The sequence below is a fragment of the Xiphophorus maculatus genome, chromosome 10, assembly GCF_002775205.1.
Source record: "Xiphophorus maculatus strain JP 163 A chromosome 10, X_maculatus-5.0-male, whole genome shotgun sequence".
Lineage (NCBI taxonomy): Eukaryota > Metazoa > Chordata > Actinopteri > Cyprinodontiformes > Poeciliidae > Xiphophorus > Xiphophorus maculatus.
In genome coordinates this window covers 18,485,024-18,499,174 of record NC_036452.1, presented here as the reverse complement: position 1 = coordinate 18,499,174, position 14,151 = coordinate 18,485,024, and the positions used below count along the sequence as shown (strand labels likewise).

Here is a 14,151-nt window from a genome sequence, read left to right as displayed (position 1 = left end):
CTAGAGTCTCGTCGGACATTGCATCCTACAGTTAGGAAATCGTATACACATAAAAGGTGGCACAGAAGGCTGATGACGTCTCACCTGCCAACAACGCCGCAAAAGCCCCAGTGGCCTAATGGATAAGGCACTGGCCTCCTAAGCCAGGGATTGTGGGTTCGAGTCCCATCTGGGGTGGTACCTTTTTTTTTTTTTTTTTTTTTTTTAAACCACTTCCTTATATTTCACAAATATTCCTTTTTCAGTAAATGATGACACCATGAAGAATTAAAACACCATTTTACTGATTTGACAAAACTATTTTCAATGGAGGGCGCTGTAATAAAGCCTTTTTAAATTCCTTGAAGTTGGGATTAAAAAAGATACATAGCTTCCCTACCAATTAAAATAAAATAGACTGTATGTCTTCTAAAATTTTAGGTAAATGCTATTAACAAAAAAAGATTACCACACCAAATCACTCAAAGCAAGTGACACTAGAAATTTTTATTTAAGGAAGAAAAACCAAATTTCTAAAGGTAATTAAATTTTAAATCACATACATACAAATTATACATAGAACTACAGCAAACATGTCTGTAAAAAATACAAAGATACATTTTTAGAATTCAGTACAATTATACATTTCTGACAACGCAGGTCTGTGGCAACCACGCAATATATGGACAATGTCACAGAAGAGGAAAACTTGGTGTCAAGTCTCCATATCTAACTAGCACCCAAACAGCCAAGGTGAGATTTAATATCATAAGCAATCCATTTTTATTTTCTGGCACAAAGCTGAAGCTAAACTAACCTCCTTCATAAGGGACATAGTAAACTGATAGTTAAAGTCCACATTAAGATTAATTTAATGTTGATAGAAACTAGGAATGGACAAGTCTCCTGTGTCGTTTGAGGCCATGCAAACTTGAAAAGCCCTTGTTACAAACTGCGCATACATATGGTCTCTCTCCTGTATGTGTTCGCATGTGCAAAGTAAGAAAACAGGACTGGACAAAACCCTTTTCACATATGGTGCACTTGAACGGTCTTTCTCCAGTATGGTACCGCCTATGAATCTTCAGTTCTGCTGCGGATCTAAAAGACTTCTCACAGTCATCGCACTTGAAAGGCCTTTCTCCGGTGTGGATCAAAGTGTGCCTCACCAACGCGTCCTTCCCAAAGAATCCCTTTCCGCAGTGCTCACATGGGAAGCGCATCCCTTTGTGGTGGAAGTTATCGTGTTTTAGAAGGCACCTTCTAGAAGTGAAGGTCTTATCGCATTGAGTACAAGGGAAGATCGTGGTAGGTTTTTCATCTACGGGCTCTCCAGCATGATGCACGCGCTCCACGTGCCTCGTCAGCGTGACGCCATGCCTGAATTTCTTGCCGCACTCCCAGCAAAGGTACGGATACGCCTTTGTGTGCTTCTTCTGGTGCTCCACAAGGTCAGAGTATGAGCGGAACCTTTTAGCACAGTGAGTGCACTGGAAAGGCTGGTAGCCGGTGTGTTTCCACTCGTGTCTGATGAAACGCTTCAAACTGGCAAAGGTCGTGTCACAGTACGGGCAAGTGAAAGGCTCAGTGGGGTTGTGGGCATCGATGTAATGCTTATGAAGGGCCTTGAACACAGGGAAGTGCTCCTCGCACCGATTACACTGGAACGGCGTGTGGGATTCTTTGTGCATGGCCAGAGCCTCTGAGTCACGTACTAGTTTCATGCAGACCTCGCAGTAGAGCGGGTTGTGGGTCTGCTTGTGGGACTCTAAGGTGGACTTGTACTTAAAGGCCTTGTCACATTCGTCACATCTGAAACAGTGTTTCACATCATCTGGGTTCTCTGGATCCACTTGCTGCTCAGTGTAGCAAATGTTCCTCATGTGGAACCTAAACGTTTGTCTGCACTTGAACTCGACGCTGCAGTGAGGACAGTAGAACGGACCCTCCAGGCCACTCTTGCTTCCGTCTGGGCTTCTTTCTCCTAATTCCCCGGAGGACTTCTCCGACATGATATAGTCAGGATCTTGGGCCGCGCTGTCTGGAGGATGATCGTCAATAAATGCCTCACAAATGACCCCACTGGATGACTGTTCACCAGCATCTGATGTGGTTTCTTGTCCTTGAGTATCTTTATCTGGATATACCTTAGTTGAAGTCGTACATTTGTGCTGCTGCAGGAAGCGTAAACTCTTATAAAACTTTTTGCACACAGAACAAGCAATGGGCAGCTCCTCTGTGTGCTGATTCATATGTCTCTGCAGGAACTTGGCCTGGCTCACCACTTTGCCACACACCTTGCACGTTCTCTCATCCAAGTCGTTTTTTGCTGAATTCTGGGAAACCGTGGTACCGCCCAAAGTCTTGCCTGATTTTCTCCACTGCGACAGGTACCGTTTCATCTTAAGTCCTCGATTCTTTCTCACTGGTCTTTCCCACAAGGGGTCTGCATCCAAGTCTTCCTTAAAGCCCCTTGCTTTACTTTCCACTTCATAATCTTTATCGTCGTCGTCTGGGCATTTCCTTCTCCGCCCACGTCTGTTTGGCTTCTTCTCCGCGCCATCTAGCAGTGTCACTTGGCCGTCCTCCCCAATGATCAGAGTCCCCGCATGGTCATCGTGCTGGTCGTCTACCATTTCCCCCTCGCTGGCCTCAGTGCCTTCAGTGGGATCCGAGACCACAACACTGTCCATTTCAGCCTTCACCTCTCCACTGATGCCAAACCACTGTGGCTCTGCACACTCTGCTGTGCTCCCAGGTACTTCGACATACACTTCTTTGTTCTCAGATTCCACCTCCATCTCTGAGCAGACTGTATACACGAGGCCACTCTCTGCGTCGGTTCCTGGCTGCTCGTTGACAATCACGACTCTTTCCACAGGAGGAAGGCAAAGGGCAGATAAGATGCCGCTGTCGACAACATAAGACTCTGAAAAGAAACACAATAGATCAGTTCAGGTAGAACATACAGAGAACGTCCTGACAGAACTGCTAAATGGCAATGGACCTGTATATCAAAGAAAGATCTCCTTACCAATATCTTCAAGGTGGGTGAGATTTTTCTGTGTGTCCAACAAAACTTTTAGATCTTCAGGTTGAACTAAAGTCTCCATGGATTCATTCAGGAAAGAGGTGGTGTCACTCATCAGTGAAACAACCTGATAAAAAACAAAAAAAATTAATGTTTTTTAAATTATATTCTATTCAAATACATTTTTTGAGTACAACAAAAAGCCAAGACGTTTTCCTCTTGAGATTATGTGTATACCTGCTGGAGACTTTGAGCAGGAAGGAGCTTTTCAAGTCTGGACAGAAACAGCCACATCAGAGTCTGAATAGCTTTGTCGTATGTGGGCCCAAAGTCTCCAGGAAAAACATCCTGAAACACCAACAAATCCAGTAAATATGGTGGGTGACCACCAACAACTTTAACAAGAGCTAAAGTTACAGAGCCATTAGTCTACGTAAGCTTACCTGGAAAAAGGTCATTCTTTCGTCTGGATCTCTGAGCAAATTTTGAACAAGGCCCATGAAATGAGAATCAGACACTTCTGCATCAGACTGTAGGCAGAAACAGAATCAATTGGTTTTGCAAACTGATAGTAAATGACAAGCAATATGACTGCATTCATCAGAAACAACAAACCCAGCATGCAATAGAGGTAAGAAAGTTTACCTCTATTTTCCACAGAGACCTGAGGCTCTGCATTCGGTCGAGGTGAGGCTGAATAATCTGCAGGTCGGCCGTCTCATCGGAACGACACAGTTCCAGGATCAGCTGCAATTTAAAAGGCCAAAATAAATAAATCGGTAAGATAAAAAAAATGTTTACAAAGCTGCTCAGATGCCCCTTCTGCTTTGTTTGCATTGCTTTAGAGTTGATCCCTTTAGAAAACAGCAGTTTGATGATTAACATCAGGAGGTTGCTTTTTTTAATGGGTGCTGTATATCCATCTTTGAGACACTAATTTGACAAGTGCAGTTGTGTTGTTGATATATCATTACGTTTATTTTGGTGACCAAAAAAACTGCTTTCTAAACACCAAACAATGCACCCTTAATGTTGAGATAAGCCTCTTGTGCCACTATACTGATCACTAGTCCCCAACAAGACCTGGACTCTTTCAGGTCATGATTAATGTAAAAGCTCCAATCAGAAACCAATGTTAGCAATCAAAACCCGACTCACTCGTGCTCTGAGGCCCAGAATGAGTTCGGCTCGCTGCCTTGTAGAAAGAAGCTGAGGAACAATCTCCGTGACCATGAACACAAACTCCTCCAGCAGGCCATAGTCGGACACAATCTTCTGCTCCACTGTGTGCCAGATCGCAGCAGACACCAGGCGGATGGGGGAAACCAGGAGACGCAGGGCGGAGAGGGGAAGAGTGGGACCTGCAAAACACGGAAACACAGTCAGTAATTGCTTGGAAAAGCAGGTGTATGTTTTAGAGCAAGTCTGGGATGGACATTCAAACCTAAAGTGAAACATCTTGCTTTGCAAAAAAAAATAAATAATTTTTTTTTAAAACTCAAACATCTTGTCTGCATTAATATACCCCAGCAAATGATTCCAGACCTGTCCTTGGGATTTCCTGTTCAGCCCCAAACAAGTGATGTGTCGCTACTGCTCTGAAGGTTAAACTCTTAGCTTGCTGCTCCAGGCAGTTCTATGCCTCTCTAGGGATTCTTTGACATTATCCTCTGGAGGATGATTTTAGGCTGTCTGCACTCTCTAAGTGTAAGATTTCTCTGTTTCATAGCATGTTATTTCACTGTCATTAAATCCTAATAAATATGATCTCTTTGAATCCATGGGTGCAGCAAAAATGTTTGATAGTGAAATAAACTGGCTACTTGCCCCATGTCTCTGATCACTAGAGGAAATCCCACAAAAATCCCTTTTTGTGGGATTTTCTCCAGCTCTCATCATTTTTTTGATAGCTGCATGTCTTACCCTTGGCCTTCCCCAAAAACAGATTAGTGAAAGACTTTAATAAACGATTTATAATATAATCCTTCATAGAATATCAACATATCTGCTCAGCCTCATCGACCGCCTCCAAAGGTTGAATTACTGGTCAAGAAAAAGAGTGAATCAGTTAATCATATGGCACCAACACAAGCGATTTAAGAGTCTTGGTGTAGTTTTTGTTATCAAAATAAATAGCTACACCTTTTTATACTAGGCATGTTCTCAAAGATAGGCCAGTGGGTCTTCATTCCAGATATTTACATACACTGAATTAAAAAAAACGAATACAAAATGTTTGACTCATGTCATACAGTTTAAAAGACAGTTATCGATGATACTACCCAAACGTACAGAAATTTATGAATTCGAAGCAAGTTACAAAAAATAAAATCTCTAAAAAATGTTCTTGCCAGGTTACCTTCATTTAGCAAATAGAAATAAATTTGGTCATTCTAACTCAGCTAAAACAGGAAAAGTAAGGTCTGATTTAACTTCAGACACTGAGGAGGAAAAAAAATAGGTGTACATGTGTTTTTACTCATTGTACGTAAATATCTGGTTTCAGCTGTGGCTAGTGATCATTGTTAAGCTTAGATTTTACAAAACAGCAATTGAAGACAAGTAGATTTTTTTAAAGTCAACCTAGTAGACCATTAAGCCATGTAAATGCCCTGAAAGTACATAGAAACTTTTTCTTTTTTTTTACTTGAGGGGGCGGGAACAATAATGCAATTGGAAGTCCCTCCTACCACATTTCTTAATTTGGTAACTGGTCCATGCCAGTGTCAAATTTCTGACCAACCCACAAGAAGAAAAAGAAAAAAAGAAAAAGTTTACTCAAACTTATAGACAAGCTCCAAAAACTACAAAACCATGGATGCATGTGGTAATGGCTGATCAAGGCTGAACGCTTGATTCAAAAGTGGTTTATTACTTGAGGGCTCACTAAGACAGTGATGGAGAAGGATGTTAGGTGGCCAGTGAAATAAACTACAGAAAGATTTACTTATGTTTTATGAACTCCCACAGCGTTCTTGTGTATGTAGTCGTGATTTAACCCCTCCATACACTTCAGTTTTACTTTATCTATGTTATGGAACTTTTAAAATGAGCTGCTGCTGCATATGTGTTCTACAAAGGGGTCTAATCTTCACAAAATAAAGTGATTTCATATGCAAATACATGCTTATCTGGCCCAGGGAAATTCTGCATAGAATATTTTTAGATTTTAAGAATTGATTGGGGAAAAAAGCAGGAATCTTTCAATATTCACAGACGTAGATGTTAAGGTTAAAAATGGCTGCATACCAGGATTCTAACAAGTCACCTAATCTACATTTATTTTAGCCACTAAAATTGAATAAAACGGCAATTTGTTTTCTTTTTAGTAATTTTTTTAAAGTTGTGATTTGGTGACAACTTTTCGTGTGTTTCAGAGAACACAAATTAGCTCCACAAGGGCAGCTGTTTAAATGTTGCACACCTCTTGCGTTTTGATGTATAAACATTATTGTGTTACTGAAATGTTTTTAGCGATCTTTCAGATAAAAACGTTTGACTTGACAGAACTATTTAGAATATTACACAAAGATATTTACTTTAACTGAACATTTAAAGTAAATATCTTTTAAAGTGTTAAACTTGCTATTCACGAAAAGAAAAAAAAAAAAAAAAACATTTCAGGGCCAAACTCCGATTAAGCCGGATATTCCTGGTTTTATTTGCATTCTCCGGACTTGATCAAATATGTCATTGTATCGTAAAGGATTTATATTCAGTTTAAATAAATGATATAAGCACATAATTTAGGAATCGTTTGTTTAAGAAATGTTAGAGTTAACTGTAAAAACCACCCTAGTCATTTCAGAAGCTAACCCTAGCCTAGCATTAACTGAGTTAGCCCCAATGCTTCTCAGCTAGCTAGGTTGGCACTGTGGCAGAGCACCTTTAGCATCAGCTGGATCTACCTGACCCGCAAGGCTTGTAAATAAACACCTCTGGCGGCGTCTAAGAAAATCGTTAGTCCGACTTCAATAAAATAATATGGACACTATGACGAAAACCGTCAGTTTTTAACATATTATTAAGATGCTATTCCCGCGCGCGCGCTGCGGCCTAGCTAAACAAATCTGCCATTTAGTGTTGTTACTCACCGGATAACTCGGAACTTCCTCCTTCCATCTTAAACAGTCACTGTAGCAACATTACAGTGAGAACAACTACTGTCCGGGACTCGGCCACAGTCAAAGAGATTCCTTTAACAGCGGCTTTGTTCAATACCAAAGTCTTCCAGGCGCTTCTTCTGCGTCAACGGTTGCTCTGCGTTCCGTCTGAAACAACAGTCCGGACTCAAGTTAGCTAGCGCTGCTTCGTTCCGCTTCGTGGCGACCTGTTGCAACACCAATTGGAAGATTATCAAATGTGTTATATGTATGAATAATCGTTCTTGAAAAGCTCGGTTATGCTGAATAATTACAGTGTAATTATTAACCTTCTAGATGTTTCAGATTAGTGCAAACCACTATTATTATTTCCCAAAATATCTGCAAGTGTTGACACAACTGATTTGTTCCTCATACATAGCGGCCGTTTCATGCCTTAACGATCCATAAGGTTTAAGAAGTTACAGTAAATCTCAAAAGTTCACTACCCTTGTTAAAATGAATGCCGAGATGTGAAATAAAATAAAGACTTTTAAAACATATGTGAAATTGTACACAATTGAACTGAGAAAAATAAGCTATAAAAATCAAACTAAAAAAAAATGCAAGATCCAACATGTATCCACTTTTTGATTATATTTCCTCTTAACATTTTCTTGAATTCACACTCAAGTTTTATTTTTTTCCACACAGCACATTTAACTCAAGACATAGAAATTCTTTTCAGTCTCACAATCACCCAAAACCAGGAGAAAGAACAACGAAACTGAATCTTAAAAGTTTTGAGCCACAATTAAAAAAATGTAGCGTTAATACAAAAGTAACCTCATAATCTTTCTATGGAGAATATGCCTTCAAAGCAAATGTGACTTTTTGGCCCAAAATTCCAATTTTATGTTTGAGATTGCATATTATACATTACATTCTTGAATATTTTATGTAATTACACTGACTAAACAAAAATATATATTTTGTTCTAGCGGTCACAGATGCAATGATGATTAAGATATTTTTCTTTAGAAAAAAGAACACAACTGATTGGGTGCACACAATTTGTCCACTGATCTCGGTTTAAGGTGTCCCTCAAACCATATCCACATCTCTGCCTATGTCAATCGCATGGCCAGAGAACTTTGGTCATTCTAAAAGCAGAAAATGTTTGGTTCAATTTAATGTCAGACAATAAGGTTAAGGGTCTCTTTTTAAATGGCATTTCACCCTTAAGAACCAAGTTCAAACCCCTTTGCTAGAAAATGTTACAAACTTTCAACCAAAGGTGACATTTGTAAGATGTTTGCACCAGTCCTCTTTCATATATGTAGCAGGAAGTCAAAATTGACATAACACTGAAACTCTCTTGTACAATTATTGTTTTATTTCTCAGCAAAGGCGTGTCAAGAAATTTCAATACCAATCGCAATCTCCTTAGAGTGCAGAATCAGTTCCAGTCCTCATCAACCTGCACAAAAGGAGTTTCACCATCTAACACCAGTTTGTGCAACAAAATGTTGCCAGTCATTGGTCCAGTACTAATTACTGCAGAGCCTCGTATATAGTACTACAAAAGGTTCATCTCCAAAACATTAAGATCCGTCCGACAACGGTACACCTGCTGTTGGGCACACACATTTCTCTCAACATTTGCACTTGCTTTATGATACTTTTACTGCTTTCATTTAAGCGTTTCTACAATTTTACTCTAATCTGGCACAGATGAGTGTAGAAGCCTTTTATGTCTAAACATGCTGTAGGACTTGAGGAACGCCTTTCCGCAGATGTGGCAAACAAACGGTCTTTCTTTAGTGTGGATCTTTGCGTGCAAGTTGAGATCGCCGAGTCGCACAAAGCCCTTTCCACAGACGTCACATTTGTGAGGTCGCTCAGTGGTGTGGTGTAAAAGGACGTGTCTCTTCAGCTCCGAAGCAGTTCTGTAGGCGCTCTCGCAATCAGGGGTGGTGCATTTAAAGGGGCTCTGTCCCATGTGCATCATTTTGTGCCTTGCCAATGTTGACGGAGCGACCATCTTACTACAGTAGGGGCACTCCCTGCGGAACAGTTGCTGGAGGTGCTTGGTCCTCTGATGTCTTATCAGGGTGGCCTTTTCTTTAAAGATTTTCTCGCACTGGGAACAAGAATAATTCTTCTCATTTCTAGAAGCACTGTGGATGAGTCTAATGTGGCGGTATAGGTTGGACCTGTGGGCAAAGGTCTTTCCACATTCCGAGCACAGGCAGGGTTTCTCCCCTTTGTGGACCTTTTCGTGGGACAAAAGATATGAGAATGACTTGAACTTCAAACTGCACTGACCACACTGAAAGGGTAGGTGACCTGTGTGCTGCCATTCGTGTCTGATTAAAGCATTGAGCTTAGGTGAAATCTTTGGACAGTGATTGCATTTGAAGGGTTTGCTAATTTCGTGGGTGTTTTCGAAATGCCTAACCAAGTGCTTAAAAACGGTGAAGGTCTGGTCACAGCGGGTGCACTGAAACGGTGTGTGTGCGGTTTTGTGTCGGGCCAGCGTTTCCGCGTCTCGCAGCACCGTCCGACACACACTGCAGTACAGCTCATGGTGTGTGAGCAGGTGCTTTTGTAAGGAAATCTTGTACTGAAAGGCATCTCCACACTTGTCGCACTTGGAAAGGTTCTGGGTTTCCTCCGGCTTGGTGGGATCTACATTCTTGAGGTGGTACTCGAAGCAGGTCTTTTTCAAGTGTCTCTCAAGCGAAGAGAGGAGTTTATACTTGGTGCCACATTGGGGGCAGGTGTAGTCTTTGTCGGGAAAGTGGCTTTTTATGTGAGCTCGCAGCTTTTTGCTCACCTGCTCTTTGCAAATAAAACACAAGAAATTCCGAGTCTTTTTTGGAGTGCTGGCTTGCGCATTGGACCGTTTTGGTTTTGGGGATGGAGTGAACTTATTTTCAGGAGTGTCCGCATTAGAGCAGCTAGAAAATGAATCACTTTCAGCGGGACTGCTGACAGGTGTTGCAAATGAACCATCGTTGTCTGAGTAGTAAGACCAGGAATCTGCATTACTGACATCGTCTTGGCAAGACTTCTCCGAGTAGTAAGACCAGGAGTCATCCTCACTGCATGTGGCTACAGGAGGCTTATGCGAAGACAATTTGCTGGAGCGAGCAGACTCTTGCTTATTAGTCACTGAAGAGGGAGCCTTGTTGGATTGTCTGGTTTTCCTGGAAGCAGGGTTTTTGGCCGGTGGGGTTTTATCCCGTAGCTCCTTTTTCTCCTTCTCAAGAATCTTCTTCATTAACATTCCCCTGTTAGCCCTGACGGGTCGAGATGGTTTCTCAAGTTTTTTCCCAGGAACTTTACGCTTCTTCACGACGCGAGACGCAGCCTTCCCTTGACCTTCAAGGACGTCACCCGCATTCTTCTCAGTTTGATTTTCATTCTTGGAAAGCTGTGTTCCATTTTCCAAATTAGTCGCGTCAACAGTTAAAGGTCCTGAAGCAGAATGAGGTTTTATCTGGGATGCTTCAAGCGATGGTGAAGAGTCTTCTTCCATAGGTGATGGGCATGATGGGACACAGCCCAAAATATTGACTTCTGTTTGACTTTCAGATGTCTTGCTTGATTTTAGAGAAGGAAGTTTGAGGGCAGAGATGATGCAGGAACCATCAAGAGAAATATCTGGAAAAGAGAAGAAAAAGATAATTTCTTGTATAAGACTAAAGTGCATAAGATGCATTTCATGAAGGCTAGCAAGAAAATCAAACTCATATCGTACTAATTCATTAAAACAGTAAATTATTTCGAGCTTTCATTTCCAGAAATTTTGATTATTCCAACTTACAGATAATAAAACAATCAGATCCACAAATTACTAGTTCCAACTATACTCTGTGTTTACAACTTACTATTCTGAGTTCCCATCTAAAATTTAAGGGCTACGTTTTTGCAGCTTTAAAAGCAGCCAACTTTTTTCAGTCTCTAAGCAACCATCATAGCCAACCCTGGGTACAACTTGGAGCTGCGCATCCTTCTCCACAGCTGGGAGCCCTATTGCAGTGGTAAGCATGCTGCATATCGCTTCCTATGTGCAAGGGGCCCGCATGTGAAGTGATATTTCTTGACATATAAAGAGCTCGACGCAACAAGACTAACCAGTCAACTTTTAACATTGCTATCCTAATCTTTAGAAAGTAACTTTTTTTTGCCACTTGGAAACATTTGGAAAAAACTATAGTGCTTTCTGTGAATTTTAAATTTGATTGAAAAGCATCATTTTACTTCACCAGGTTTTGCAAGTCAGTCACGCAGTTCTCTGATTATTGTAACTTACCATTGTGGTCCAGTCGACTGAGGTCTCTGTGACGTTGCAGAAGGTTTTTAAGCTCGTCACACTGAGACACAGACTGAACATATTCTGCCAAGCCACATGAAACGTCCCCGAACACGGATGCGACCTGTGTGCAGAAAATGGTAAGGACGTTTTAATGTCTGCTAATTTGAAGAGGAGACAGAAACTGGGATTTATTCATGTACCTGATGGAAAGTTTGAACAGGAAGGATGTTTTCAAATCTAGACAAAAACAACCACATCAAGGCATCGACGGCTTTGTCATATTTTGCACCAAAATCTTCACGGAAACCCCGCTGGGAAGTAGAAAGTATATTTCATTTATAAATAAATAAATACAGACAAAAAAATAATCAAGATTTTTTTCCTTGACTGATAATTAAAAATGGTTCTATTGGCTGCTGGCAGGTGTTATTTTTAAGCAGAATCCTAGATATTGAGAGCCTGATGTGTTATTTAATAAACTATCTCAGCCCTAGAATTAGGCGATAAATGATAATGATTATAGCAAACTAAAAGCGGATCAACAAGCCTTACCTGAAAGAAGCGTTCTCTCTCATCAGGGCTTCCCAGTAGCTTCTTAATCAGATCCACAAAGTCCAAGTGGGACACTTCTGGATTTGGACCACAGGCCTGTAAGATAAGCCACAGATAAACATTCAAGCAGTGAAAAGGAGCTGTGTAGATTAAGAAATTAACAACTAAATATTGAGACAGAAACCCCTTGCAGAATGCAGTTTAATAACTAACTCCCAAGGTGGATCAAGGATGCGGTATTGGTGGGTGGACTTCAACCCCCGTGCCTGATTTGTGACGGGACGTTTCAGTTGACTGCAAGGTATTAGGAACATGTAGGTTGCTCAGCAAAAGTAATGATGTTAGGGGAGTTTCAGTCACCTCTTCAAGCCATGACCTGATGAGCATTTCCATCCTGTTCAAATGTGGTTCAACAAGCTCGCAGTCAGGAGCAGCTTCCCGTTGGCATAAATCCAAGATCAACTGAAAACCCCCCAAAGAACAACACATTTTTTTTTGTTGTGATTAGTTGTCATTATGCTTAGCTGTGTTAATTACATCAAAACTACAGGCAGTGTTTGAATCTGGACGACACCTTACCCGTGCTCTCAGACCCAGTGTGAGCTGGGCCCTCTGCCGACTGGTAAGCAGCTCTGGAATCGTGTCGGTAACCATAGAAACAAATTCCTCCAGGATGCCGTAGTCAGCCACGACCTTCTGCTGGACGGTTTGCCAGATCGCTGCAGAGGCCAGCCGTAGTGGCGGCACCAGGAGACGCAGAACGGAGAGAGAAAAAGGCGCACCTGGAGGTAAACAGATGCTACGTTAACATGGAGGATCATTGGTTTTATTTCATGTTTTGTTAAGAACAAGCATGCAATTCCTCTCATATTTAAGCTTGTACAAGCAAAAACAAATTTATCTGTTGAGCATGAACGATACAATAATCCCAAATCACTCCAATGCAGTTAGTTGATGGACTCTGATCTCCATGGCCATTAATGTAATTTGTGCTTTTTTCAAAGAATCTAATCTCCACCCAATCAGTAACGAACGGGATCCAATGGCTATTAAATATGTCTTCCTAACATCTATTTAAATTTTAAAATAATGTCCTTTGGATAGATGTGAGTAAAGTAGATAAGTGTGGTACACAGTAATATTTGGGGAAGCCAAACACAAGACATCTGCAGAAAACCCTCATACTCACTCTCAAGCTTATTATTTAGGCTCTTTTTGCAGCTTACAACAATCTAATAATTACGTAATTTCTCATTAAAATCAATACCATTTTCCAGTATGCATTATGCTAACCTTTATTTTTCCATAAATTTGGATGGCTTTATCCAAATAAATTCTACTCGGCTTTGTATTTTTAACTTCATTAATAAGTCCTTTCAAAATTATGTTCAAGCTATACAGAGAACTGTACAATTTCTGACGTTGGCAACTTTTTCTAATGTCTTTGCACAAAACAAAAACATATGTCACACATTTCAAAGGCTATAAATAAGAATTTTCAGTAACAAAAACAGCGTCTGAAAGGGTTTTAAAAATATAAGAAAAATCATACTAAGGTTTATTTTTGCTCCATATTAATTTTAAAAAGTTATGGATATTCTTTAAAATGTAGATCTTAGCGCTCACTAACATTAGCGTGAAGCTAAGCCATGTTAGCTAGCTACACTATGTGTTTAGGCAGCCAGTGACAGTAACTCACCTGAAGAACGTTCCTGAGCAATATCTTCCATATCGCAGTTGATCCAACACTTAGTTTAACGAAAACCAGTCATAACTGAATAAAATGGGCTCTCTCGGTTACTTCCTTTTAGCATGTATAAAGGCTTTGACCGACGTCTTTTCTGTTCCGGTCTTGTGCGAAAATCAGTTCCCCCTGTGTCGGGAGCGCGCACTGCAGCCAGAGAGGCGGTGTTACATCGATTCAGCTGTGTTTCCCCATCAGATACAGCTCCCCAAGTCTATGCTTCTCGCCGCTTTACACCGCCAAAATACGCGCGTGCTTGTTCAGCGCCCTTATCGAGAGAACTACGGATACCGTAAAAGCTCAAACAACCTGTTTCGGCGAAAATAACTGCGCTCTCAACACCCACACAAAATTATATATATATATATATATATATATATATATATATATATATACACTTTCAACTTGAATCTTAGAATTAAAGAGTGATGGCAAACAG

General features: G+C 40.8%; 2 protein-coding genes and 1 non-coding gene across 3 annotated transcripts; 1 reads left to right on the top strand and 2 right to left on the bottom strand.

The window, feature by feature from the left end:
• The first annotated feature begins 104 nt into the window (after nucleotides 1–104).
• On the top strand, nucleotides 105–177 carry trnar-ccu. The gene has a single exon. It is a non-coding gene; the product is annotated as a tRNA-Arg (tRNA).
• Nucleotides 178–467: 290 nt separating this feature from the next.
• LOC102234213 (zinc finger protein 91-like) lies at nucleotides 468–7,292 on the bottom strand. The gene is made up of 7 exons (XM_023341556.1): nucleotides 7,105–7,292; nucleotides 4,169–4,371; nucleotides 3,656–3,757; nucleotides 3,454–3,540; nucleotides 3,248–3,358; nucleotides 3,014–3,137; nucleotides 468–2,908 (listed from the first exon to the last, which is right to left on the bottom strand). The coding sequence occupies exons 1-7, from the start codon at nucleotides 7,130–7,132 to the stop codon at nucleotides 867–869; spliced, it is 2,697 nt and encodes an 898-aa protein (XP_023197324.1). The 5' UTR covers nucleotides 7,133–7,292; the 3' UTR covers nucleotides 468–866.
• A 1,174-nt stretch (nucleotides 7,293–8,466) lies between these two features.
• On the bottom strand, nucleotides 8,467–13,961 carry LOC111609819 (zinc finger protein 551-like). The gene is made up of 7 exons (XM_023340339.1): nucleotides 13,668–13,961; nucleotides 12,548–12,750; nucleotides 12,329–12,430; nucleotides 11,969–12,064; nucleotides 11,617–11,727; nucleotides 11,414–11,537; nucleotides 8,467–10,761 (listed from the first exon to the last, which is right to left on the bottom strand). The coding sequence occupies exons 1-7, from the start codon at nucleotides 13,696–13,698 to the stop codon at nucleotides 8,813–8,815; spliced, it is 2,616 nt and encodes an 871-aa protein (XP_023196107.1). The 5' UTR covers nucleotides 13,699–13,961; the 3' UTR covers nucleotides 8,467–8,812.
• Nucleotides 13,962–14,151: the final 190 nt, after the last annotated feature.

Bases quoted from the DNA above. Each gene is read 5' to 3' on its own strand.
- LOC102234213 (XM_023341556.1), bottom strand. From the start codon at position 7,132: ATGGAAGGAGGAAGTTCCGAGTTATCCG. The intron at 3,359-3,453 runs GTAAGCTTACGT...TTGGTGTTTCAG, and splicing joins AAAGAATGACCTTTTTCCAG to GATGTTTTTCCTGGAGACTT. The intron at 3,138-3,247 runs GTATACACATAA...GTTTTTTATCAG, and splicing joins CTGCTCAAAGTCTCCAGCAG to GTTGTTTCACTGATGAGTGA.
- LOC111609819 (XM_023340339.1), bottom strand. From the start codon at position 13,698: ATGGAAGATATTGCTCAGGAACGTTCTTCAG. The intron at 11,538-11,616 runs GTACATGAATAA...TTCTGCACACAG, and splicing joins CTGTTCAAACTTTCCATCAG to GTCGCATCCGTGTTCGGGGA. The intron at 10,762-11,413 runs GTAAGTTACAAT...TCTCTTTTCCAG, and splicing joins CAGTCGACTGGACCACAATG to ATATTTCTCTTGATGGTTCC.